Source organism: Hordeum vulgare, chromosome 7H (assembly GCF_904849725.1).
Source record: "Hordeum vulgare subsp. vulgare chromosome 7H, MorexV3_pseudomolecules_assembly, whole genome shotgun sequence".
Taxonomy (NCBI): Eukaryota; Viridiplantae; Streptophyta; class Magnoliopsida; order Poales; family Poaceae; genus Hordeum; species Hordeum vulgare.
The window spans coordinates 443,594,300-443,622,229 of record NC_058524.1 but is presented as its reverse complement, the minus strand read 5'-3'; the positions used below and the strand labels follow the sequence as shown (position 1 = coordinate 443,622,229).

The 27,930-nt window shown below is 43.8% G+C and overlaps 1 protein-coding gene across 1 annotated transcript; it reads right to left on the bottom strand.

Moving 5' to 3' along the window:
• Positions 1-22,803: 22,803 nt before the first annotated feature.
• Positions 22,804-27,720, bottom strand: LOC123412392 (serine/threonine-protein kinase STY8-like). Its single transcript, XM_045105336.1, has 4 exons — positions 27,350-27,720; positions 24,226-24,310; positions 23,387-23,497; positions 22,804-23,100 (listed from the first exon to the last, which is right to left on the bottom strand). Exons 1-4 carry the CDS (start codon positions 27,649-27,651, stop codon positions 23,038-23,040), a joined length of 561 nt encoding a protein of 186 aa, XP_044961271.1. The 5' UTR covers positions 27,652-27,720; the 3' UTR covers positions 22,804-23,037.
• Between the last annotated feature and the right edge of the window lie 210 nt (positions 27,721-27,930).

Sequence of the window (27,930 nt, the reverse complement as noted above, 5' to 3'; positions counted from 1 at the left end):
TGCATAGGTGCCTTAGCTCATCGCTTAAAACAGGGATGAATATATTTTGGGTAGTGTGCCTTTCATGTCAATGTTACGATAAGCAATTTCAATATCTTCCATGCTAATCACATTATTGGTGTGGTTCACAAACAGAATTGAAATTTTACTCACCATGAACCATTCAAACATATTCCATGGCTAGCCATATCCACATGTGCCCTCCAAACAATTATCTTTCTAGGGGGTTCTTGTTTATTGATTTTTGTATTATGCAGTACTGGGCATCCTTTTTACCAGCCTCTCTCTTGTAATGTCAAGTGAATAAACACTCATCATGAGAATAACCCACTTAGCATGGAAGATATTGACCGCCCCGATCTCTTCATGAGTTGCTTGTATGACCAATATTGCTATTGTCAAACTTCAATATATTTTACTTTCGAAACCCAATCTGAACCAACTACTAAGCATGAAACACATTGATAATTTCAGATTTATGATTTTCGATTCGTTCACAATTTAGTCTTAGGATATATGGGAAGCACAAGAGTAAACATCAAACTACTCTCAAAAGATATGAGTGAATATCAATGAGTAGTCAAACAATCAAGTATCTATGTGAGGGATATCTATCAATAAATATTTTCAGATCTTAAATTTATTTAAAACAGTGAACAAAACAAAAATACACTCCAAGAATAGCACATATCATGTGAACGAATAAAAACCTAGGATCGACATAGGTTAACCGATAGTTGTTGAAGAAGAGAGGTGGGATGCGTAGCATCCCCAAGCTTAGATGCTTGAAACTTCTTGTAATATTGACTTATGGAGCACCAATAACCAGATAGGATATGAACAAGTTTAGCATCACCAATGTTTCTCCTAACACCCTTCTTCAAAAGTTCATGATCAAACAAAATGATTTACCATGTCTACAAGGCCAAGCGAGGTCCCATTGTGTTCAAGAAATCTGGAGTAAATAGCAAAAAAACTAACGCATTACATGCTAGGGTAACAAAAAACTACATGTTCTATTAATTTCCTAAAATCTACGACAAAATTGATGGGATGTTCCAAAAAAACAAATGACGTCGTTGCTTAAAACTAATTCAAATTATGACAGCTCGGGTCCACTCCTAACTAAACAGTGTGTTGACCGTTAACTTTGACTAATACTCCCTCCGTTTCTAAATATAAGACCTTGTAGATATTGCACTCTGAACTACATACAGATGTATATAGATATATTTTAGAATATAGATTTACTCATTTTGCTCCATATATAGTCTTCTAGTGTAATCTCTAAAAGGTCTTATATTTTGAAATGGAGGGAGTAATTGACATGTGGGACCCACATGTTAGCTATTTCTTCCTCTGTCTAGCTTTCTTTTGTATCTCCAATGGCCTTTTGCTGCTTCAGTGGTGGCAACGCCGGCGGCGTCTAGGCTGGTGTTGATGGCGTTCATGACTACGCTGTCCATGGGGGCAATGAAGTGCAGACGACCGCGACGCAATGCATGATGGTGATGGAGAGCATCCCATCTCGGTATGAGGCGGTGCGGCTCCTTCCATGGCCGACAGCGGCTAGAACGGGGCACAATTGGAGGGGCTCCATTGACGAGGTTGTGGATCCAGGCGGGCTCGGGCACGAGGGAGATCACGGGAGGCGCTCCAGATCGAGCATGCTTGGATCCGATGGCGAGTTGTTGGGGAGGCCACCATGGCGATTTGTAGCAGATAGGGGCAAGCTCCATGAAGGTCATCTGGCAACCGGCGGCGGGGTCAGAGAGGACACATGGAGAAGAGAAAGAGATGGAGATGCAACATGTTAGAGGGGCGGCAGGGGTGCCTGGTTTAACAAATGGCGTTCGCTGATCGCCGGAAGGCCCTAGGACGAGGGAGCTCTAGGTCGAGGAGCTCCTCTCGATCCAATCGAGCGTGGCTATGGGAACTCCTCTCTCGGTTTCTTTTTTCATTTTTTGGCAGGGACTCGATTGCTTTTTTCACTAATTATAGGAACCTGATTGATTATATATTTTTTGTAGGGACTTGATTGCCTTTTCTAAATATGTTGGTCCCATCTGTTGAAAATATGAGCAATTTATCATAGACTTTTATTAAAAGAAAAGTTAGGGAAAACATGACTATCATAAAATAGATGAAACAAGATATGGAATATAAAGATGAGACGACGAAAGACATGTGCACATATGATCTAGAAGAGAACATATGTAGAGCCGTACTATATACACAAGGCATTATATGGAGTGATGAACAGAAACGAAACATATCTAGAAGTGAAACTATAGAAAAAAGTTGTGATAGGAACTCAACGAAAAAGAACATGAGTACGTACTGTGTTGCAGCAGCAGTAGGGTTGGTGTTGGCGTTGTCGTTGGCCATGTTACCGAAGAGGTGGTCGACGTCGGGGAAGTAGTCGTCGTCCGGAAAGAGATCGTCGGTGTCCGTGATGGAAGCGAGTAGTCGCGCTGAGCGCTCCTCAAAAACCTTATCGCCCTTCTCCCGCACAGGACTCGAAGAGACGTAGTTTCGGAGGCCTACTGTCCCGACCTACGGTGCACGCCGCAAGACGGGATGGGGAAGAACGTAGCAGCAGCACAGAGAAAGGAACCGGTGGCGAGAGGGCAGTTCTGATACGTCTCTCTAGAAAGGAGCGACCTCTCTTTTATAGACGCGGGAGAAGGAGGCGATAAACCTGCGACGGGAGCCGAAGAGAGCGAGGGATACGAAACGAACAGACAGCAGGGTTCGAGCTTAGTGGGAGTCTGGCTCAATGATAAACCTCAATACTTATCGCACCATCAATGCTTGGTCGAATATGGTCATGCCACCAAGAGCCTTGCACTCGTCAAGAAAAGCCTACATATAGCATGGCCAAAACTGTCTTGCTCGTCTGGGAGCCAAACGCCACTAGTATGGTGCCATTGTTAAAAAATAGAGGTGGCTTTGGATTCCACTTTGGAAGTATTATAAGTGTTGATGGTGTACCACGTGGCCAACACCACCACTATAATTTCTCATCTACCGATGTATCATGTAATATACACTCCACCAATATTTTCTACAGCCAAAAACTATATTTTTGCACCACCATATAGCAATTTGCATCTCCCATTGTAGCATCACATATGAAATGGTATACAATACACCAACAATAAGTGTAATGATGAAACAATGACAGTTAATTAACGACAATCTCATAAACACTAGGTAGTCATTATAAACATGCACTACATGGTGAACTAATATTTAATAAGCAGTTTCCTTAAAATACCTAGTAGCATCAATTGCCAAGCCACGCACATACTTACAAATGATGAAGATAACGATCATCATCCTCAAGTTGCGGCGCATGATGTTCCTGAGAGTGACCAAAATGGCTTGTCCAACCTGAATATACTTGCCAACAAGGAAGTCATTCCACCTCACCAAGCTTAAGATGATGCTATTGTCCGGGTCATCTATGTACGCACTGTTGGGTAACGTAGCATAAATTCAAAAAAATTCCTACGCATGTTCAGATCTTCCTATGGAGAGACCAGCAACGAGAGAGGGGTAAGAGCATCTTCGTACCTTTGAAGATCGCTAAGCGGAAGCGTTGCTAGAACGCGGTTGATGGAGTCGTACTCGCAGCGATTCCGATCTAGTGCCGAACAACGGCACCTCCGCGTTCAACACACGTGCAGCCCGGTGACGTCTCCCGCACCTTGATCCAGCAAGGAGGAGGGAGAGGTTGGGGAAGAAAACCAGCAACACGACGACGTGGTGTTGGTGGAGAGACGAGGTCTCCCGGCAGGGCTTCGCCAAGCGCCGGCAGAGAGGAGGAGGAAGAAGTGCAGGGCTGCGCCGAGGGAGAGGGAAAACCGTGTCCTCCAAAGGCCAAAAGTGCCCACTATATATAGGGGAAGGGGAGAGGGGTGCCACCCCTAGGTTTCCCACCCTAGGGGGTGCGGCAGCCCTCCCAGATGGGGGAAGTGGCGGCCAGGGCAAGGAGGAGGGGTGGCGCACCCCTCTGGTGGGCCTAAGGCCCACCTTAGTCAGGGTTCCCCCCCTTCCCCTTTTTTCTGGTGCACATGGGCTGGGTGGGGGGCGCACAAGCCCACTTAGGGGCTGGTTCCCTTCCCCACTTAGCCCATCTAGCCTCCCGGGGTCGTCACCCCCCTTCGGTGGTCCCGGTGGTCCCGGCACGTTACTGGTGATGCCCGAAACACTTCCGGTGTCCGAAACCATCCGTCCTATATATCAATCTTTACCTCCGGACCATTCCGGAGCTCCTCGTGACGTCCGGGATCTCATCCGGGACTCTGAACAACTTTCGGTAATCTCGTATAACAATTCCCTATAACCCTAGCGTCATCGAACCTTAAGTGTGTAGACCCTACGGGTTCGGGAGACAGGCAGACATGACCGAGACACCTCTCTGGCCAATAACCATCAGCGGGGTCTGGATACCCATGGTGGCTCCCACTAGCTCCACGATGATCTCATCGGATGAACCACGATGTCAAGGATTCAATCAATCCCGTATACAATTCCCTTTGTCTGTCGGCATAGAACTTGCCCGAGATTCGATCGTCGGTATACCTATACCTTGTTCAATCTCGTTACCGGTAAGTCTCTTTACTCGTTCTGTAGCACGTCATCGTGGGACTAACTCCTTAGTCACATTGAGCTCATGATGATGTTCTACCGAGTGGGCCCAGAGATACCTCTCCGTCACACGGAGTGACAAATCCCGATCTCGATTCGTGCCAACCCAACATACACTTTCGGAGGTACCCGTAGTGCACCTTTATAGTCACCCAGTTACGTTGTGACGTTTGATACACCCAAAGCACTCCTACGGTATCTGGGAGTTGCACAATCTCACGGTCGAAGGAAAATATACTTGACATTAGAAAAGCATTAGCATACGAACAATACGATCTAGTGCTAGGCTTAGGATTGGGTCTTGTCCACGACATCATTCTCCCAATGATTTGATCCCGTTATCAATGACATCCAATGTCCATGATCAGGAAACCATGATCATCTATTGACTAACGAGCTAGCCAACTAGAGGCTTGCTAGGGACACATTGTGATCTATTCATTCACACATGTATTACTGTTTCCTGTTAATACAATTATAGCATGAACGATAGACGATTATCATGAACAAGGAAATATGATAATAACCATTTTATTATTGCCTCTAGGGCATATTTCCAACAGTCTCCCACTTGCACTAGAGTCAATAATCTAGTTACATTGTGATGTATCGAACGCCCATAGCATTATGGTGCTGATCATGTTTTGCTCGTGGAAGAGGTTTAGTCAACGGGTCTGCAATATTCAGATCCGTGTGTACTTTACAAATATCTATCACTCCACTCTGGACATGGTCCTGGATGGAGTTGTAGCGGCGCTTGATGTGCTTCGTCTTCCGGTGAAACCTGGGCTCCTTGGCTATGGCAATGGCTCCAGTGTTATCACAGAAGAGTGTCATAGGACCCGACGCGCTTGGAACCACTCCAAGGTCGGTGATGAGCTCCTTCATCCAAATTCCTTCATGAGCCGCTTCTGAAGCAGCTATGTACTCCGGTTCACATGTAGATGCTGCCACGACTTCTTTCTTGCTGCTGCACCAGCTCACTGCCCCACCATTCAACACATATACGTATCCGGTTTGTGACTTAGAGTCATCCGGATCTGTGTCGAAGCTAGCATCGACGTAACCCTTTACGACGAGCTCTTTGTCACCTCCATAAACGAGAAACATTTCCTTAGTCCTTTTCAGGAACTTAAGGATATTCTTGACCGCTGTCTAGTGTTCCGCACCGGGATTACTTTGGTACCTCCCTACCAAGCTTATCGCAAGGTTTATATCAGGTCTGGTACACAGCATGGCATACATTAGAGAGCCCACGGCTGAAGCGTAGGGGACAGAACCCATCTTCTCTCTATCTGCTGCCGTGGTCGGCGACTGAGTCTTACTCAATCTCATACCTTGTAAAACTGGCAAAAACCCTTTCTTTGAGTTTTCCATATTGAACTTCTTCAATATCCTGTCAAGGTATGTACTTTGCGAAAGACCTATGAGGCGTCTCGGTCTATCTCTATAGATCTTGATGCCTAATATGTATGCAGCTTCTCCAAGGTCCTTCATTGAAAACTCTTGTTCAAATAGGCCTTTATGCTCTCCAACATCTCTATATCATTCCCCATCAATAATATGTCATCCACATATAGTACGAGGAAAGCTACAGAGCTCCCACTCACTTTCTTGTACAGACAGGCTTCTCCGTAAACCTGTATGAACCCAAACGCTTTAATCACTTCATTAAAGCGAATGTTCCAACTCCGAGATGCTTGCACCAGCCCATAGATGGAGCGCTGGAGCTTGCATACTTTGTTAGCACCCTTAGGGTCGACAAAACCTTCTGGTTGCATCATATACAACTCTTCCTTAAGGTTCCCGTTAAGGAACGCTGTTTTGACGTCCATTTGCCAAATTTCATAATCATAAAAGGCGGCAATTGCTAACATGATTCGTACTGATTTCAGCTTCGCTACGGGAGAGAAAGTCTCTTCGTAGTCAACTCCTTGAATCTGTCGAAAACCCTTTACGACAAGTCGAGCTTTGTAAACGGTTACATTACCGTTTGCATCAGTCTTCTTCTTGAAGATCCATTTATTTTCTATGGCTCACCGGTCATCGGGCAAGTCCACCAAAGTCCATACTTTGTTCTCATACATGGATCCTATCTCGGATTTCATGGCCTCAAGCCATTTGTTGGAATCCGGGCCCGCCATCGCTTCTTCATAGTTCGAAGGTTCACCGTTGTCTAACAACATGATTTCCATCACAGGGTTGCCGTACCACTCTGGTGCGGAGCGTACCCTTGTGGACCTTCGTGGTTCAGTAGTAACTTGATCCGAAGCTTCATGATCATTATCATTAACTTCCTCTTCAGTCGGTGTAGGCACCACGGGAACAACTTCTTGCGCTGCGCTACTTTCCTGTTCGAGAGGGGGTGTAATTACCTCATCAAGTTCTACCTTCCTCCCACTTACTTCGTTCGAGAGAAACTCTTTCTCTAGAAAGGATCCGTTCTTGGCAACAAAGGTTTTACCTTCGGATCTAAGATATTAGGTATACCCAATAGTTTCCTTAGGGTATCCTATGAATACGCATTTCTCCGCTTTGGGTTCGAGCTTTTCTGGTTGAAGTTTCTTCACATAAGCATCGCAGCCCCAAACTTTAAGAAACGACAACTTAGGTTTCTTGCCAAACCACAGTTCATACGGTGTCGTCTCAACGGATTTAGACGGCGCCCTATTTAAAGTGAATGCTGCAGTTTCTAATGCGTATCCCCAAAATGATAGCGGTAAGTCGGTGAGAGACATCATAGATCGTACCATATCTAATAAAGTGCGATTACGATGTTCAGACACTCCGTTGCGCTGCGGTGTGCCAGGCGGCGTCAGCTGTGAAACGATTCCACACTTCCTTAGGTGTGTGCCAAACTCGTGACTCAAATATTCTCCTCCACAATCAGATCATAGACATTTAATTTTTCTGTCACGTTGATTCTCAACCTCACTCTGAAATTCTTTGAACTTTTCAAATGTCTCAGATTTGTGCTTCATCAAGTAGATATACCCATACCTACTCAAATCATCGGTGAGAGTGATAACATAACGATAACCACCGCGAGCTTCAACGTTCATTGGACCACACACATCAGTATGTATTATTTCCAATAAGTCGGTTGCTCTCTCCATTATTCCTGAGAATGGAGTCTTAGTCATCTTGCCCATGAGGCACGGTTCGCATGTGTCAAATGATTCAAAGTCAAGAGACTCTAATAGTCCATCAGTATGGAGCTTCTTCATGCGTTTAACGCCGATATGACCAAGGCGGCAGTGCCACAAGTACGTGGGACTATCATTATCAACTTTGCATCTTTTAGTACTCACGCTATGAATATGTGTAACATCACGATCGAGATCATCAAGAATAAACCATTCACCAGCGGAGCATGACCATAAAACATATCACTCATATAAATAGAACAACCATTATTCTCTGACTTAAATGAGTAGCCGTCTCGCATTAAGCAAGACCCTGATACAATGTTCATGCTTAAAGCTGGTACTAAATAACAATTATTGAGGTTTAAAACTAATCCCGACGGTAGATGTAGAGGTAGCGTGCCGACGGCGATCACATCAACCTTTGAACCATTCCCGACGCGCATCGTCACCTCGTCCTTGGCCAGTCTCCGCTTATTCCGCAGTTCCTGCTTTGAGTTGCAAATGTGAGCAACAACACCGGTATCAAATACCCAGGAGCTACTATGAGCGCTGGTAAGGTACACATCAATAACATGTATATCAAATATACCTTTAACGTTGCCGGCCTTCTTGTCCGCTAAGTATTTGGGGCAGTTCCGCTTCCAGTGACCCTTTCCCTTGCAATAGAAGCACTCAGTCTCAGGCTTGGGTCCGTTCTTTTTCTTCTTCCCGGCATCTGGCTTACCGGGCGCGGCAACAGCTTTGCCGTCTTTCTTGAAGTTCTTCTTACCCCTGCCTTTCTTGAAACTAGTGGTCTTGTTGACCATCAACACTTGATGCTCCTTCCTGATTTCTACTTCTGCAGACTTGAGCATCGAGTACAACTCGGGAATGGTTTTCTACATCCCTTGCATGTTGTAGTTAAGCACAAAGCCTTTGTAGCTTGGTGGGAGAGACTGGAGGATTCTGTCAATGATAGCATCATCCGAAAGTTTGACTCCAAGTGAAGTCAGACGACCGTGTAACCCAGACATTTTGAGTATGTGCTCACTGACAGAACTGTTCTCCTCCATCTTACAGCTGAAGAACTTGTCGGAGACTTCATATCTCTCGACACGGGCATGAGCTTGAAAAACTAGCTTCAGCTCTTGGAACATCTCATATGCCCCGTGTTGCTCAAAACGTCTTTGGAGCCCCGTTTCTAAACTGTATAACATGCCACACCTGACCAGAGAGTAGTCATCACTCCGCGCTTGCCAGACGTTTAGAATGTCTTGGGCTGCTGCGGGAGCGGGAGGGTCACCTAGAGGCGCATTAAGGACATAAGCCTTTTTTCTTGCTTCAAGGATGAGCTTCAGGTTGCGAACCCAGTCCACATAGTTGCTACCATCATCTTTCAGCTTGTTTTTCTCTAGGAATGCGTTGAAGTTGAGGTTGACGTTGGACATCTACAATATTTATAAAGACAACTTTTAGACTAAGTTCATGACAATTAAGTTCATTTAATCAAATTAAGTATGAACTCCCACTTAAATCGACATCCCTCTAGTCATCTAAGTGATACATGATCCATGTTGACTAACCCGTGTCCGATCATCACGTGAGACGGACTAGTCACCATGGTGAGCAACTTCATGCTGATCGTATTCAACCATATGACTCATGTTCGACCTTTCGGTCTCTTGTATTTGAGGTCATGTCTGTACATGCTAAGCTCGTCGAGTCAACCTAGGTGTTTCGCGTGTGTAAATCTGGCTTACACCCGTTGTATGCGAATGTTAGAATCTATCACACCCGATCATCACGTGGTGCTTCGAGACAACGAACCTTCGCAACGGTGCACACTTAGGGGAATACGTTCTCGAAATTTTAAGAGGTATCATCTTATTATGCTACCGTCGTTTTAAGCAATAAGATGTAAAACATGATAAACATCACAATGCAATCATATAGTTACATGATATGGCCATTATCATCTTTGCTCTTTCGATCTCCATCTTCAGGCATCGCATGATCATCATTGTCACCGGCGTGACACCATGATCTCCATCATCATGATCTCCATCATCGTGTCTCCGTGAAGTCGTCACGCCAACTATTACTATCACTACTACTATGGCTAACCGTTAGCAATGAAGTAAAATAGTAAGCACATGGCGTTGCATCTCATACAATAAATTAAGACAACTCCTATGGCTCCTGCCGGTTGTCATACTCATCGACATGCAAGTCGTGAAACCTATTACAATAACATGATCATCTCATAATCATACATGCAACATCACAACTTTGGCCATATCACATCACATGTCAAACCCTGCAAAAACAAGTTAGACGTCCTCTAATTGTTGTTGCAAGTTTTACGTGCTGATTTGGGTTTCTAGCAAGAACGCCTTCTTACCTACGTGACAGCCACAACAATGATATGCCAAAGCTATTTACCCTTCATAAGGACCCTTTTCATCAAATCCAATCCGACTAGAGTAGGAGAGACAGACACCCGCTAGCCACCTTTATGCACGATGTGCATGTCTGCCGGTGGAACCAGTCTCACGTAAGCGTACGTGTAAGGTCGGTCCGGGCCGCTTCATCCCACAATACCGCCGGAAAAGAATAATACTAGTAACGGCAAGCAAATTGACAAACCATTGCCCACAACTTTTGTGTTCTACTCGTGCATAGAATCTACGCATAGAAAACCTAGCTCGGATGCCACTGTTGGGTAACGTAGCATAAATTCAAAAAAATTCCTACGCATGTTCAGATCTTCCTATGGAGAGACCAGCAACGAGAGAGGGGTAAGAGCATCTTCGTACCTTTGAAGATCGCTAAGCGGAAGCGTTGCAAGAACGCGGTTGATGGAGTCGTACTCGCAGCGATTCCGATCTAGTGCCGAACAACGGCACCTCTGCGTTCAACACACGTGCAGCCCGGTGACGTCTCCCGCACCTTGATCCAGCAAGGAGGAGGGAGAGGTTGGGGAAGAAGACCAGCAACACGACGGCATGGTGTTGGTGGAGAGACGAGGTCTCCCGGCAGGGCTTCGCCAAGCGCCGGCAGAGAGGAGGAGGAAGAAGTGCAGGGCTGCGCCGAGGGAGAGGGAAAACCGTGTCCTCCAAAGGCCAAAAGTGCCCACTATATATAGGAGAAGGGGAGAGGGGGTGCCACCCCTAGGGTTCCCACCCTAGGGGGTGCGGCAGCCCTCCCAGATGGGGGAAGTGGCGGCCAGGGCAAGGAGGAGGGGTGGCGCACCCCTCTGGTGGGCCTAAGGCCCACCTTAGTCAGGGTTCCCCGCCTTCCCCTTTTTTCTGGTGCACATGGGCTGGGTGGGGGGCGCACGAGCCCACTTAGGGGCTGGTTCCCTTCCCCACTTAGCCCATCTAGCCTCCCGGGATCGTCACCCCCCTTCGATGGTCCCGGTACGTTACCGGTGATGCCCGAAACACTTCCGGTGTCCGAAACCATCCGTCCTATATATCAATCTTTACCTCCGGACCATTCCAGAGCTCCTCGTGACGTCCGGGATCTCATCCGGGACTCCGAACAACTTTCGGTAATCTCATATAACAATTCCCTATAACCCTAGCGTCATCGAACCTTAAGTGTGTAGACCCTACGGGTTCGGGAGACAGGCAGACATGACCGAGACACCTCTCTGGCCAATAACCATCAGCGGGGTCTGGATACCCATGGTGGCTCCCACTAGCTCCACGATGATCTCATCGGATGAACCACGATGTCAAGGATTCAATCAATCCCGTATACAATTCCCTTTGTCTGTCGGTATAGAACTTGCCCGAGATTCGATCGTCGGTATACCTATACCTTGTTCAATCTCGTTACCGGTAAGTCTCTTTACTCGTTCTGTAGCACGTCATCGTGTGACTAACTCCTTAGTCACATTGAGCTCATGATGATGTTCTACCGAGTGGGCCCAGAGATACCTCTCCGTCACACGGAGTGACAAATCCCGATCTCGATTCGTGCCAACCCAACAGACACTTTCGGAGGTACCCGTAGTGCACCTTTATAGTCACCCAGTTACGTTGTGACGTTTGATACACCCAAAGCACTCCTACGGTATCCGGGAGTTGCACAATCTCACGATCGAAGGAAAAGATACTTGACATTAGAAAAGCATTAGCATACGAACAACACGATCTAGTGCTAGGCTTAGGATTGGGTCTTGTCCACCACATCATTCTCCCAATGATGTGATCCCGTTATCAATGACATCCAATGTCCATGATCAGGAAACCATGATCATCTATTGACTAACGAGCTAGTCAACTAGAGGCTTGCTAGGGACACATTGTGATCTATTCATTCACACATGTATTACTGTTTCCTGTTAATACAATTATAGCATGAACGATAGACGATTATCATGAACAAGGAAATATGATAATAACCATTTTATTATTGCCTCTAGGGAATATTTCCAACACGCACAAGTGGAGGTGGCACCCCTTGTCGTGAGGTGTACTCCAGTATAGCATGTTTCATCGGCCTCGACGGCATAGGGCAGAGCTAGCTTCTTAGGCAATCTTTGTAAGAAAACATACACATATATAGAAGTGATGTCAATTAACTAGCGTAGCATATACTCCCGCAAGCATATCATATGGATTCTACACAAAAGTAAATCCATACACTAAGATAAATGAGCATGTCATGCAAATTATAAAAAAGGCATATACTTGAATTTGCATATCATCGAATTCTACACTAAGATAGATTTCGCGTTAAGAATATCATCGGATTCTCGACTAAGCATATCAATAATATTCTACACTAAGCATGTCAATTAGATTCTACACTAAGCATATCATCGAATTATACACTAAGCATGCATATCAATCGGATTCTACACTAAGCATACTATCGGATTATATGCTAACCATACATATCAGTCAGATTTTAAATGAAACGAGCAGATTCTACACTAACATACCATGAGATGGCGACCGCTAACATTGGTCTTAGTCAACAGGGTCATGAATGGCACCCCGATGTAGTCATCATGTGACAGAAGTTTGTTGAAAAGATTCTAGTCTCATCCTCGTTGAGCTTAATTCTGTTGGGGAACGTCGCATGGAAAACAAAAATTTTCCTACGCGCACGGAGACCTATCATGGTGATGTCCATCTACGAGAGGGGATGAGTGATCTACGTACCCTTGTAGATCGTACAGCAGAAGCGTTAGTGAACGCGGTTGATGTAGTGGAACGTCCTCACGTCCCTCGATCCGCCCCGCGAACAATCCCGCGATCAGTCCCACGATCTAGTACCGAACGGACGACACCTCCGCGTTCAGCACACGTACAGCTCGACGATGATCTCGGCCTTCTTGATCCAGCAAGAGAGACGGAGAGGTAGAAGAGTTCTCCGGCAGCGTGACGGTGCTCCGGAGGTTGGTGATGACCTTTTCTCAGCAGGGCTCCGCCCGTGCTCCGCGGAAACGCGATCTAGAGGAAAAACCGTGGAGGTATGTGGTCGGGCTGCCGTGGGAAAGTCGTCTCAAATCAGCCCTAAAACCTCCGTATATATAGGTGGGAGGGAGGGGACCTTGCCTTGGGGCTCAAGGAGCCCCAAGGGGGGAAGGCTCCCCCCCCCCCAAACCGAGTTGGACTTGGTTTGGTGGGTGGGAGTCCTTCCCTTCCTTCCCACCTCCCTTTTTTTTCTTTCTCTTTGATTTTTTTCTCTATGGCGCATAGAACCCTTTTGGGCTGTCCCACCAGCCCACTAAGGGCTGGTGCGCCACCCTTATGGCCTATGGGCTTCCCCGGGGTGGGTTGCCCCCCCCGGTAAACTCCCGGAACCCATTCGTCATTCCCGGTACATTCCCGGTAACTCCGAAAACCATCCGGTAATCAAATGAGGTCATCCTATATATCAATCTTTGTTTCCCGACTATTCCGGAAACCCTCGTGACGTCTGTGATCTCATCCGGGACTCCGAACAACATTCGGTAACCAACCATATAACTCAAATACGCATAAAACAACGTCGAACCTTAAGTGTGCAGACCCTGCGGGTTCGAGAACTATGTAGACATGACCCGACATACTCCTCGGTCAATATCCAATAGCGGGACTTGGATGCCCATATTGTATCCTACATATTCTACGAAGATCTTATCGTTTGAACCTCAGTGCCAAGGATTCATATAATCCCGTATGTCATTCCCTTTGTCCTTCGGTATGTTACTTGCCCGAGATTCGATCGTCAGTATCCGTATACCTATTTCAATCTCGTTTACCGGCAAGTCTCTTTACTCGTTCCGTAATACAAGATCCCGCAACTTACACTAAGTTACATTGCTTGCAAGGCTTGTGTGTGATGTTGTATTACCGAGTGGGCCCCGAGACACCTCTCCGTCACACGGAGTGACAAATCCCAGTCTTGATCCATACTAACTCAACCAACACCTTCGGAGATACCTGTAGAGCATCTTTATAGTCACCCAGTTACGTTGCGACGTTTGATACACACAAAGCATTCCTCCGGTGTCAGTGAGTTATATGATCTCATGGTCATAGGAATAAATACTTGACACGCAGAAAACAGTAGCAACAAAATGACACGATCAACATGCTACGTCTATTAGTTTGGGTCTAGTCCATCACGTGATTCTCCTAATGACGTGATCCAGTTATCAAGCAACAACACCTTGTTCATAATCAGAAGACACTGACTATCTTTGATCAACTGGACAGCCAACTAGAGGCTTGCTAGGGACGGTGTTTTGTCTATGTATCCACACATGTAAATGAGTCTTCATTCAATACAATTATAGCATGGATAATAAACGATTATCTTGATACAGGAATTATAATAATAACTATATTTATTATTGCCTCTAGGGCATAATTCCAACAGTCTCCCACTTGCACTAGAGTCAATAATCTAGCCCTCACATCATCATGTGAATTACATTGTAATAAATCTAACACCCATACAGTTCTGGTGTTGATCATGCTTTGGCCGTGGAAGAGGTTTAGTCAGCGGGTCTGCTACATTCAGATCCGTGTGCACTTTGCATATATTTACGTCCTCTCCCTCGACGTAGTCGCGGATGAGGTTGAAGCGTCGTTTGATGTGTCTGGTCTTCTTGTGAAACCGTGGTTCCTTTGCTAAGGCAATGGCAGCCGTGTTATCACAGAACAAGGTTATTGGATTCAGTGCGCTTGGCACCACTCCAAGATCCGTCATGAACTGCTTCATCCAGACACCCTCCTTAGCCACCTCCGAGGCAGCCATGTACTCCGCTTCACATGTAGAATCTGCTACGACGCTTTGCTTGGAACTGCACCAGCTTACCGCACCCCCATTAAGAATAAATACGTATCCGGTTTGCGACTTAGAGTCGTCCGGATCTGTGTCAAAGCTTGCATCGACGTAACCTTTTACGACGAGCTCTTCGTCACCTCCATACACAAGAAACATCTCCTTAGTCCTTTTCAGGTACTTCAGGATATTCTTGACCGCTGTCCAGTGATCCACTCCTGGATTACTCTGGAACCTACCTCCCATACTTATGGCCAGGCTAACATCCGGTCTAGTGCACAACATTGCATACATGATAGAACCTATGGCTGAAGCATAGGGGACGGAGCGCATATGCTCTCTATCTTCATCAGTTGCTGGGCACTGAGTCTTACTCAATCTCGTACCTTGTAAAACTGGCAAGAACCCTTTCTTGGACTGTTCCATTTTGAACCTCTTCAAAACTTTATCAAGGTATGTGCTTTGTGAAAGTCCTATCAGGCGTTTTGATCTATCCCTATAGATCTTAATGCCTAGAATGTAAGCAGCTTCTCCTAGGTCCTTCATAGAGAAACTTTTATTCAAGTAACCTTTTATGCTCTCTAAAAACTCTACGTTGTTTCCAATCATCAATATGTCATCCACATATAATATTAGAAACGCCACAGAGCTCCCACTCACTTTCTTGTAAATACAAGATTCTCCAACCACTTGTATAAACCCCAAATGCTTTGATCACCTCATCAAAGCGTTTGTTCCAACTCCGAGATGCTTGCACCAGTCCATAAATGGATCGCTGGAGCTTGCACACCTTGTTAGCATTCTTAGGATCGACAAAATCTTCGGGTTGTATCATATACAATTCTTCTTTAAGGAAACCGTTAAGGAACGCCATTTTGACATCCATCTGCCAGATTTCATAATCGAAAAATGCAGCTATTGCTAACATGATTCTGACGGACTTAAGCATCGCTACGGGTGAGAAAGTCTCATCGTAGTCAACTCCTTGAACTTGTGAAAAACCCTTTGCCACAAGTCGAGCTTTATAAACGGTGACATTACCGTCAGCGTCCGTCTTCCTCTTAAAGATCCATTTGTTCTGAATGGCCTTGCGGCCCTCAGGTAGTACCTCCAAAGTCCACACTTTGTTCTCATACATGGATCCTATCTCAGACTTCACGGCTTCGAGCCATTTGTTGGAATCTGGGCCCACCATTGCTTCTTCATAATTCACAGGTTCATTGTTGTCTAACAACATGATTGATAAGACGGGATTACCGTACCACTCTGGAGCAGCACGTGGTCTCGTCGACCTGCGTGGTTCGACAGAAACTTGAACTGGAGTTTCATGATCATCATCATTAACTTCCTCCTCAACCGGCGTCGCAATGACAGAGGTTTCCCCTTGCCCTGCGCCACCATCCAGAGGGATGAGAGGTTCGACAACCTCGTCAAGTTCTATCTTCCTCCCACTCAATTCTCTCGAGAGAAACTCCTTCTCGAGAAAAGCTCCGTTTTTAGCAACAAACACTTTGCCCTCGGATTTGAGATAGAAGGTGTACCCAACTGTCTCTTTTGGGTAACCTATGAAGACGCACTTTTCCGCTTTGGGTTCCAGCTTTTCAGGCTGAAGCTTTTTGACATAAGCATCACATCCCCAAACCTTAAGAAACGACAACTTTGGCCTTTTGCCATACCACAGTTCGTATGGTGTCGTCTCAACGGATTTTAATGGTACCCTATTTAAAGTGAATGCAGTTGTTTCTAATGCATAACCCCAAAATGATAACGGCAAATCGGTAAGAGACATCATAGATCGCACCATCTCTAATAAAGTACGATTACGACGTTCGGACACACCATTACGCTGTGGTGTTCCAGGCGGTGTTAACTGTGAAACAATTCCACATTGTCTTAAGTGAGTACCAAACTCGAAACTCAGATATTCACCCCCACGATCAGACCGTAGGAACTTGATCTTCTTGTTACGATGATTTTCCACTTCACTCTGAAATTGCTTGAACTTTTCAAATGTTTCAGACTTGTGCTTCATTAAGTAGACATAACCATATCTACTTAAATCGTCAGTGAAGGTGAGAAAATAACGATATCCGCCGCGTGCCTCCACACTCATCGGACCACACACATCGGTATGTATGATTTCCAACAAGTCACTTGCACGCTCCATTGTTCCTGAGAACGGAGTCTTAGTCATCTTGCCCATGAGGCATGGTTCGCACGTGTCAAGTGAATCAAAGTCAAGTGACTCCAAAAGTCCATCAGCATGGAGTTTCTTCATGCGCTTTACACCAATATGACCTAAGCGGCAGTGCCACAAAAATATGGCGCTATCATTGTTAACTCGAACCCTTTTGGTCTCAATGTTATGTATATGCGTATCGCTATCAAGATTCAATATGAACAATCCTCTGACATTCGGTGCATGACCATAAAAGATGTTACTCATAGAAATAGAACAACCATTATTCTCTGACTTAAAAGAGTAACCGTCTCGCAATAAACAAGATCCAGATATAATGTTCATGCTCAACGCAGGCACTAAATAACAATGATTTAAGTTCATCACTAATCCTGATGGTAACTGAAGTGACACTGTGCCGACGGCGATTGCATCAACCTTGGAACCATTTCCTACGTGCATCGTCACTTCATCTTTCGCCAGCCTTCGTCTATTCCGCAGTTCCTGTTTCGAGTTGCAAATATGAGCAACAGAACCGGTATCGAATACCCAGGCACTACTACGAGAGCCGGTTAAGTACACATCAATAACATGTATATCAAATATACCTGATTTTTGTTTGGCCGCCTTCTTATCTGCCAGATACTTGGGGCAATTGCGCTTCCAGTGACCCATACCCTTGCAATAGTAACACTCCGTTTCAGGCTTAGGTCCAGCTTTGGGTTTCTTCGTCGGATTGGCAACAGGCTTGCCGCTCTTCTTCGAATTGCCCTTCTTGCCTTTGCCATTTCTCTTGAAACTAGTGGTCTTATTCACCATCAACACTTGATGCTCTTTACGGAGTTCAGACTCTGCGACTTTCAGCATCGCAAACAACTCGCCGGGAGACTTGTTCATCCCTTGCATGTTGTAGTTCAACACAAAGCCTTTATAGCTTGGCGGCAGTGATTGAAGGATTCTGTCAGTGATAGCTTCTTGCGGGAGTTCAATCCCCAGCTCAGCTAGACGGTTTGAGTACCCAGACATTTTGAGCACATGTTCACTGACAGATGAGTTTTCCTCCATCTTGCAAGCATAGAATTTATCGGAGGTCTCATACCTCTCGATGCGGGCGTTCTTCTGAAAGATAAACTTCAACTCCTGGAACATCTCAAATGCTCCATGATGCTCAAAGCGACGTTGAAGTCCCGGTTCTAAGCCATACAAGACTGCACATTGAACTATTGAGTAGTCCTCCTTACGTGCTAACCAAGCGTTCTTAACATCCTGATCAGCCGTAGCGGGTGGTTCATCTCCTAACGCAGCATTAAGGACATAATCCTTCTTCCTAGCTTGTAAGATTAGCTTAAGATTACGAGCCCAGTCTACAAAGTTGCTTCCATCATCTTTCAACTTAGCTTTCTCTAGGAATGTATTAAAATTCAGGATGACTGTCGCGTGAGCCATGATCTACAACACAAATATATTCAAAGTGGACTTAGACTATGTTCAAGATAATTAGACTTTAACTTAATCAAATTATTCGCTAAACTCCCACTCAAAAAGTACATCTCTCTAGTCATTTGAGTGGTTCATGATCCACTTACACTAGCTCAAGTCCGATCATCACGTGAGTTGAGTATAGTTTCAGTGGTAAGCATCCCTATGCTAATCATATCATCTATATGATTCATGGTCGACCTTTCGGTCTCATGTGTTCCGAGGCCATGTATGCACATGCTAGGCTCGTCAAGCTTAACCCGAGTGTTCCGCGTGCGCAACTGTTTTGCACCCGTTGTATGTGAACGTTGAGTCTATCACACCCGATCATCACGTGGTGTCTCGAAACGACGAACTGTAGCAACGGTGCACAGTCGGGGAGAACACAATTTCGTCTTGAAATTTTAGTGAGAGATCACCTCATAATGCTACCATCGTTCTAAGCAAAATAAGGTGCATAAAAGGATTAACATCACATGCAATTCATAAGTGACATGATATGGCCATCATCACGTGCTTCTTGATCTTCATCACCAAAGCACCGGCACGATCTTCTTGTCACCGGCGCCACGCCATGATCTCCATCAACGTGTTTCCATCGGGGTTGTCGTGCTACTCCTGCTATTACTACTAAAGCTACATCCTAGAAAAATAGTAAACGCATCTGCAAGCACAAACGTTAGTATAAAGACAACCCTATGGCTCCTACCGGTTGCCGTACCATCGACGTGCAAGTCGATATTTCTATTACAACATGATCATCTCATACATCCAATATATCACATCACATCATTGGCCATATCACATCACAAGCATACCCTGCAAAAACAAGTTAGACGTCCTCTAATTTTGTTGTTGCATGTTTTACGTGGTGACCAACGGTATCTAGTAGGATCGCATCTTACTTACGCAAACACCACAACGGAGATATATGAGTTGCTATTTAACCTCATCCAAGGACCTCCTCGGTCAAATCCGATTCAACTAAAGTTGGAGAAACCGACACTTGCCAGTCATCTTTGAGCAACGGAGTTACTCGTAACGATGAAACCAGTCTCTCGTAAGCGTACGAGTAATGTCGGTCCAAGCCGCTTCAATCCAACAATACCGCGGAATCAAGAAAAGACTAAGGAGGGCAGCAAAATGCACATCACCGCCCACAAAAACTTTTGTGTTCTACTCGAGAAGACATCTACGCATGAACCTAGCTCATGATGCCACTGTTGGGGAACGTCGCATGGGAAACAAAAATTTTCCTACGCGCACGGAGACCTATCATGGTGATGTCCATCTACGAGAGGGGATGAGTGATCTACGTACCCTTGTAGATCGTACAGCAGAAGCGTTAGTGAACGCGGTTGATGTAGTGGAACGTCCTCACATCCCTCGATCCGCCCCGCGAACAATCCCGCGATCAGTCCCAAGATCTAGTACCGAACGGACGGCACCTCCGCGTTCAGCACACGTACAGCTCGACGATGATCTCGGCCTTCTTGATCCAGCAAGAGAGACGAAGAGGTAGAAGAGTTCTCCGGCAGCGTCACGGCGCTCCGGAGGTTGGTGATGACCTTGTCTCAGCAGGGCTCCGCCCGAGCTCCGTAGAAACGCGATCTAGAGGAAAAACCGTGGAGGTATGTGGTCGGGCTGCCGTGGGAAAGTCGTCTCAAATCAGCCCTAAAACCTCCGTATATATAGGTGGGAGGGAGGGGACCTTGCCTTGGGGCTCAAGGAGCCCCAAGGGGGTCGGCCGAGCCAAGGGGGGAAGGCTCCCCCCCCCAAACCGAGTTGGACTTGGTTTGGTGGGTGGGAGTCCTTCCCTTCCTTCCCACCTCCCTTTTTTTTCTTTCTCTTTGATTTTTATCTCTATGGCGCATAGGGCCCTTTTGGGCTGTCCCACCAGCCCACTAAGGGCTGGTGCGCCACCCTTATGGCCTATGGGCTTCCCCGGGGTGGGTTGCCCCCCCCCCCCCCGGTGAACTCCCGGAACCCATTCGTCATTCCCGGTACATTCCCGGTAACTCCGAAAACCTTCCGGTAATCAAATGAGGTCATCCTATATATCAATCTTCGTTTCCGGACTATTCCGGAAACCCTCGTGACGTCTGTGATCTCATCCGGGACTCCGAACAACATTCGGTAACCAACCATATAACTCAAATACGCATAAAACAACGTCGAACCTTAAGTGTGCAGACCCTGCGGGTTCGAGAACTATGTAGACATGACCCGACATACTCCTCGGTCAATATCCAATAGCGGGACCTGGATGCCCATATTGTATCCTACATATTCTACGAAGATCTTATCGTTTGAACCTCAGTGCCAAGGATTCATATAATCCCGTATGTCATTCCCTTTGTCCTTCGGTATGTTACTTGCCCGAGATTCGATCGTCAGTATCCGTATACCTATTTCAATCTCGTTTACCGGCAAGTCTCTTTACTCGTTCCGTAATACAAGATCCCGCAACTTACACTAAGTTACATTGCTTGCAAGGCTTGTGTGTGATGTTGTATTACCGAGTGGGCCCCGAGACACCTCTCCGTCACACGGAGTGACAAATCCCAGTCTTGATCCATACTAACTCAACCAACACCTTCGGAGATACCTGTAGAGCATCTTTATAGTCACCCAGTTACGTTGCGACGTTTGATACACACAAAGCATTCCTCCGGTGTCAGTGAGTTATATGATCTCATGGTCATAGGAATAAATACTTGACACGCAGAAAACAGTAGCAACAAAATGACACGATCAACATGCTACGTCTATTAGTTTGGGTCTAGTCCATCACGTGATTCTCCTAATGACGTGATCCAGTTATCAAGCAACAACACCTTGTTCATAATCAGAAGACACTGACTATCTTTGATCAACTGGACAGCCAACTAAAGGCTTGCTAGGGACGGTGTTTTGTCTATGTATCCACACATGTAAATGAGTCTTCATTCAATACAATTATAGCATGGATAATAAACGATTATCTTGATACAGGAATTATAATAATAACTATATTTATTATTGCCTCTAGGGCATAATTCCAACAGTCTCCCACTTGCACTAGAGTCAATAATCTAGCCCTCACATCATCATGTGAATTACATTGTAATAAATCTAACACCCATACAGTTCTGGTGTTGATCATGCTTGGGCAATTATGAGCAATTCATAATAATAAATAGTGATGTAAAATGGATGTATCAATGTGTTAGTGCGTGAGTGTTTCCCTACTATTAATGCTTCTTATTTGGTCATGTGTTGGCTTTTCCAACTTTCTGCTCATATCCCTTATTATTTTTCTCCAGTTATATTTCTATTTTTGGATAGTTGACAATGTTTTTTTCTTATTGTTTTCAATAGTGTAGCGTGACCAGCATGACACGTGCGTATGAAAAAAATGTGAACTCGCAAGACGAATCATGAGCCTTATTTGTTTATGAGGAAATACTGTTTAATCGAATAGGTGAGCGTTTCAAGTTGTCCGGTGTTATTTTCACCCTAGGCATATTTCCCTCTAACAAAACAACACACATTTCTTCACATGCAAGACATGGTAGGATTTTTTGCATGAATTGCAAGAGACTAACGACGACATGTTATTGTCTTGCACCCGTTTTTCCAAGTTACACATGGCATAATGATTATCGATGGAGAACCACATAAACTCAAGATCTAGATGGGGGATAATTTATGGGTTGGGGATTCAGTAGGAGTTTGTGTCGGTTGGGGAGGGGATTGGAGGTTCCTAAATGATGATGGCAAGAGATGGTAATCTCTCTCTCACATCAATAGCCAAGAATGTCTGTTAAACTCCATGGTTCACCTGGCACATGTATCTTTGAATGATCATGTAATAACATTGAGCCAAAATGGTATAATTGGAATATACCACAATGACGTACAATACATCATAATTTTCCAAACAAGGAATCACATTGGTACGGTCCTTGTTGGGAACCATGCCATGAAGAGACATGTTTTATTTCACTCATATGTACTAGTGTATGTAGGACATATAGATGCATAATGATCTATTATATAATTTCACGTGAGATTCCAGAACTTTGCAAGTTCAATCACTGTGAACAACTTCAAATAGATCTCAATCGTATGAGACTATAATTGGTATTTTACATATACCACTACAATTATTCAATCGGTGTTAGTGGGCACACAATACGCTCACACCACACACAGAGTCACACAATGACATCACCATACACACTTATAAGCCTCCACAGGGCTAATAGGATATCAAATTTATCTTCAACTTCAACATGTGCATTCTTCAATCCGCATGGCTTATTATATATACATATTTTCACGTATCATTTCATCTTTTATTGCCTCGAGCATACCTTTAACATCCTGGAAACAAAATTGAAGTGTGATTTTCATTTTCATGGACAAATCATAACCTAACCCACTAATTGTCAGGAAAGTGTACGAAAACTATTTATGTGAATAATACAACAAAACACATTGATGTCAGTACATTTTGCCCTTTGGATTACATTCATATAATAATATAATGTTAGGAAAAAATCACGATGACGATCCAACAATCTAGGCTTCACAATTGTTGGCATAATGATTAATATCAACCATGATCTCGATTAATTCTAGTAACATAGTAACATTTAGAAAACTTTACCTCTTGAGGCCAACCATCAACATTAAAAATGCTCAAACAAAATCCATCAGTTGTGGTGAAGATATGAGCTTCATGAACATGAAATCCAACCCCATACATCAATAGAGACAACTGCACAATAAGTAATAGTATATAAGACTGAATGGCGAATTTTTGAGTAGACCTCACTTAAGAAAAAGGTTCCACTTTCTACCATCTAGTTGTATCATGGAGTACGAACGATGACCCAATTTACTTTGCCTTATGCCCATCTTGTCATTTATTCCAAAATCATATTCGATTTGTACTTATATTACAAACCAGAATAACTTATAACAAGCATCCATTGAATTAGATGGAAAGTGTTTTTTTCAAGAATAAATATAATTATAAAATGATATTCCATTATAGTTTAAGTTGTAATATCATAAAAAAATAAGACAATCAATTTAATCGAGTTAATAATAATAGATATATGATTTCTACCAAGATTTAAAAAAAATCTCTACAACCATTCTAGAATATATTTGGCATGGCATACATATGGCATGTCAGTCATCTGCCATAGGCTTGACATGTGTGGTTTAGTCATGTGTCATAGGCTTGACGTGTGTGGTCCGATTTATAGGTTGGAGGAACATTGTTAAATGAGGTAAATAATAGAGTTAAACATAATTACCATGAGGTGGCCGGTTGAAGGAACATTTTCTGTAAAAATCAATAATTTATGACATGCACACTATGAAAATCATACTATGTATTTAAAATTTATCGCATATCACTAAGTTCTCAATGTTTCAAAAGCAGTAAGGTTTTACAAAATAAAATATACATTTGTTTAAATTAATTTGATAAATTACCTTGCTAAGAAGCTTTGGTTTGTCGTAAGAAGCAAAAATGATCTCATGGATAAATATTTCATCTTGCATTGTACTTCCACTTGATCTGAATCATAGAAAGTTCATATTCTAATTAATTTCTAAAAAAATCTAGGTGTCTAATAAACCTAAAGTCTAGAGTAAAATTACTTTCTACACAAAGATCTGATTTTTGTGATAATGAGTACCTTATTTGAGAAATTTGTCACCAATATACCCCATTTAGCAAGTTTATTGATATTGTACTCTTTTTTAGCAAATTGAGTAGGGAAGAGATACAACCGGGGAAAAGGACAAAGGAAATATGGTGCGAACATGGACAAGAAAGCGAGAGTTTATCGGAACTAACATATCAGTTGGATAATACACAAGCAAACCAACGAAGATGATCAATTGCTGACCGTTATGGATGTTAGGAAGCGTGTGGTATGGGAATATATTATTTGACATGATTCATTTGGGTCAAAAGTATATGTATGCATGGGCTACACAGACAAAACATAAACAGGGCTTCAGATACGAAAATTCTGTTTTTACATGAGTCCCGCCGGAAAAGACTATTCATTTCTGTTCTCATATGTAAGAGAAACTTTCCGTCCCCGCTTTAGTTAACTTTCATTTTTTCATATGTGTTATTCTTCTTCCCAAAACAGACATGAAGTTTACTCTCCATTTTTATCCCTACACATATTTGTGAAATATGCTTCCTAACTACCAAAAGGGAAACTGTTAATTTGGTCAATACGTCCAAACCAACTTGTTGTATCGCTCATGAACGTCATTGACAAAACTCGATCTTACCGCGATCGGTGAGATTACTTGTCACATGCTATTCGATGTGTTGGTTTTCCAATACAAAACACTATTGACAACCAGTGGCGGAAGAAACAAAATGAAGGATCGGCTCAAAGTTCATGCGTAGTGAACTAAACGTCCTTTTATACAATAATTTATATCGGTTTAGCAAGATGGCCATTATCTTCTAGTCCTATTGTCCAATTAAGCTCAGCACCTTCTAAATTACTAGTGGGAACATGTATCATTCACTAGAATATTCTATGAGTTTTTCAAAAATAAAATTTTGAGCTAAAATTTTATATATTTTTTAACAAAATAGCCATTATCTCTCACTCATTCGTCCAAATAAGCTCAAAATTTGCTACATTTCTACAAACGCATGCAATATTTATTAGAAAAAATAGCATTTTTATTATAAAAAATTTGTGTACTAATGCAATACCAAGAAGAGGCCAAATAAAGGATTTTTTGGCAATACGGCAAGTGTATGGGCTAAACTAGTTGGTTAGCACGGAGACTCCAAGGCTTCCACCAGTTCCTACTGCTCAAGCAAGTTCGACTACTCCCAATTCAAAAATTTACTAATTCTCTGCACCATTCCCTGTTGTTGCAGGAAGGAAGCCAGAGTGTGCATACAGACTAGGCCAAGAGTAATAACATTAGTCGGATTCTTTTACTTATTTTGTAAGGGTAGGCTTCAGCTGTTGAAGCCCCCCTCTTGGAATTGCCATTGCTGACAACTAAGGTTACAATTAGAGTGACAGTCGAGTAGTTGACGACATCAGTTCCTATTGCTGCAAGTTCTACTACTCCTAATTCATTTTTTTTACAATTTATCTGCATCGTTCATCGTGTAGTAAGGAAGTTAGAGTACGCATATGGGCTGGGCGCCTGGGCCGAGAGTAATAATAGTAGTAGAATTTTTTTACTTATTTTGAAGGATATGCTTCAGCCCGTTGAAGCCCATCTTGAAATCGCCACGGTTGACAGTTAAGTTTAGGATTAGTGTTGCGGTTGAGTGGCCAAACAAATGGTACTCCTTCGATCCATATTTATTAGGCTGGTTGTAATAAGAAGTATCATATATTAGTATCATGCATATATATTAATATATGATATTACATTCGTAATGCATAATATCATATGTTAGTATCGTAAGGTAGTTTATTTATTAACATGCATGACACCTAATAACACATCATTTAATATGATACGATATTATGATATAATATTTAAATTTTTTATTTAATTTTATATCATCTCATTAAAATTACCTAGTTAACATGCATAATAAAAATACTATTTATGATACTTTCGTTACTACGAGGCTTAGAGGATGCTTGGATCCAAGGGACTAAAACTAGTCTGACTAAAAATAGTTTCTTTAAGAGGCTAAAGTTTCAAGCACCCCTGACTAAAGAGAGGCTAAAAATAGTCTTGAGGCTAAAATCTTTTAGTCAGGGGTACCCCTACTAAAATGTGGATTAGTCCTCTCTCTCCTCATTTAATTTCTCTTCTTTAACACATGCGAGGTCTGGATTGAAGGGTTTGGAGGATAATAAATGCTCATTAACTTGATTTTAGTCTCTTTAGTATTTGGATCGAAGCATGGATGAGGCTAACAAGTTTTAGTCCCACTACTTCTAGTCATGGGACTAAAACGTATCAAGCACCCTCTTATCACTACTCGAGTACAACTTCATGTTAATAGTGAAGGACGAAGCAAACGAGTGCGGACGTTTGGAGCTCGACCTCCATGGAGGCTGAAATTTTTGAATAATTCAAAATTCAAACTTTTCGGTTTCAAAAAAATCTGAAAAAAAATATGGAAGTAAAGAAGGATGTTATGTGTATGTGTGCAAAAATTTAGGATGAAATACCTTGAAATACAATCTGCATAAAAAAAACAAATTCTTGGTCTGAAACGATGAATAGTGTCATGTGTAAAAAAGCCTTAGATTTGTCTTTTTTGCATAACCCTCATTTCAATGTATTTTTTTCTGAAAATTTACACAGATGTGTGTTACGCCTTCACTTATCCCTGTATTTTTTTCAAAACTTTTTAAAATGTAAAAATATGAATTTTCATGAAATTTGAATTTCAAATTTAAAGGCCACCGTGGAGCTCGGCCACCAAACGCAATTTCCGGAAGCAAACGCCATAACAAAGGGCACGTGACAGCGAGGGCCAAGGCGAATCAAATGGTGCCTCTGTCAGCTAGAAAGTGTATTCCACGTGGCATGGCTTGCTAGCCCGCTAGTCATTTCAGTCAGTTTAGGGGAACAAGTTGGGTGGTAATGTTTATACCTCAACTCCGGCAGCCGTGGCTGAGCCGCTGGCGGATCGCCGCCGCCGTCATCGTCGTAGTGGACCTGAACACGGTGCACGAGGCGGGCGTGGGCGACGAGGCGCTTCTTTGCTTTGGCGTCGGCGAGGAGCCTCTGGTCGAGCAGCACGTCTTCCGGCGACCCCACACAGCGGGTGTGCAAGTAGCTCCGCGGAAGGCGATCAAAGTGATGGCGGAAGGAGGAGAGCGGCTCATGCGATTTGCCCGTCGCCACCAGCCGGTGGTGCATCATCCGCACAGCCGCGGCCCGACCGTCCTCCATTGCGGCCTGCCGGCGCCGGCGCCGGCCAAGATATCAACTAATCGCGCGATCTTGGGTAGGTACGTTGGCTCAAGTAGAACGGAACATCGAGCTCGGTATGTACGGCCTGTCGACCTATAAATCAAATGGAATGCCCTCTCCCAGCCACACATTTATTAACAAATGCATAAACGAGGTCGGCGTACGATGGATCCATCGATCGATGGTAACGATGTGCTTGGTAGATTCATTCACCCCCCGCAAAAACGAAAGAGATTCATTCACCCGTTCTACTATTTC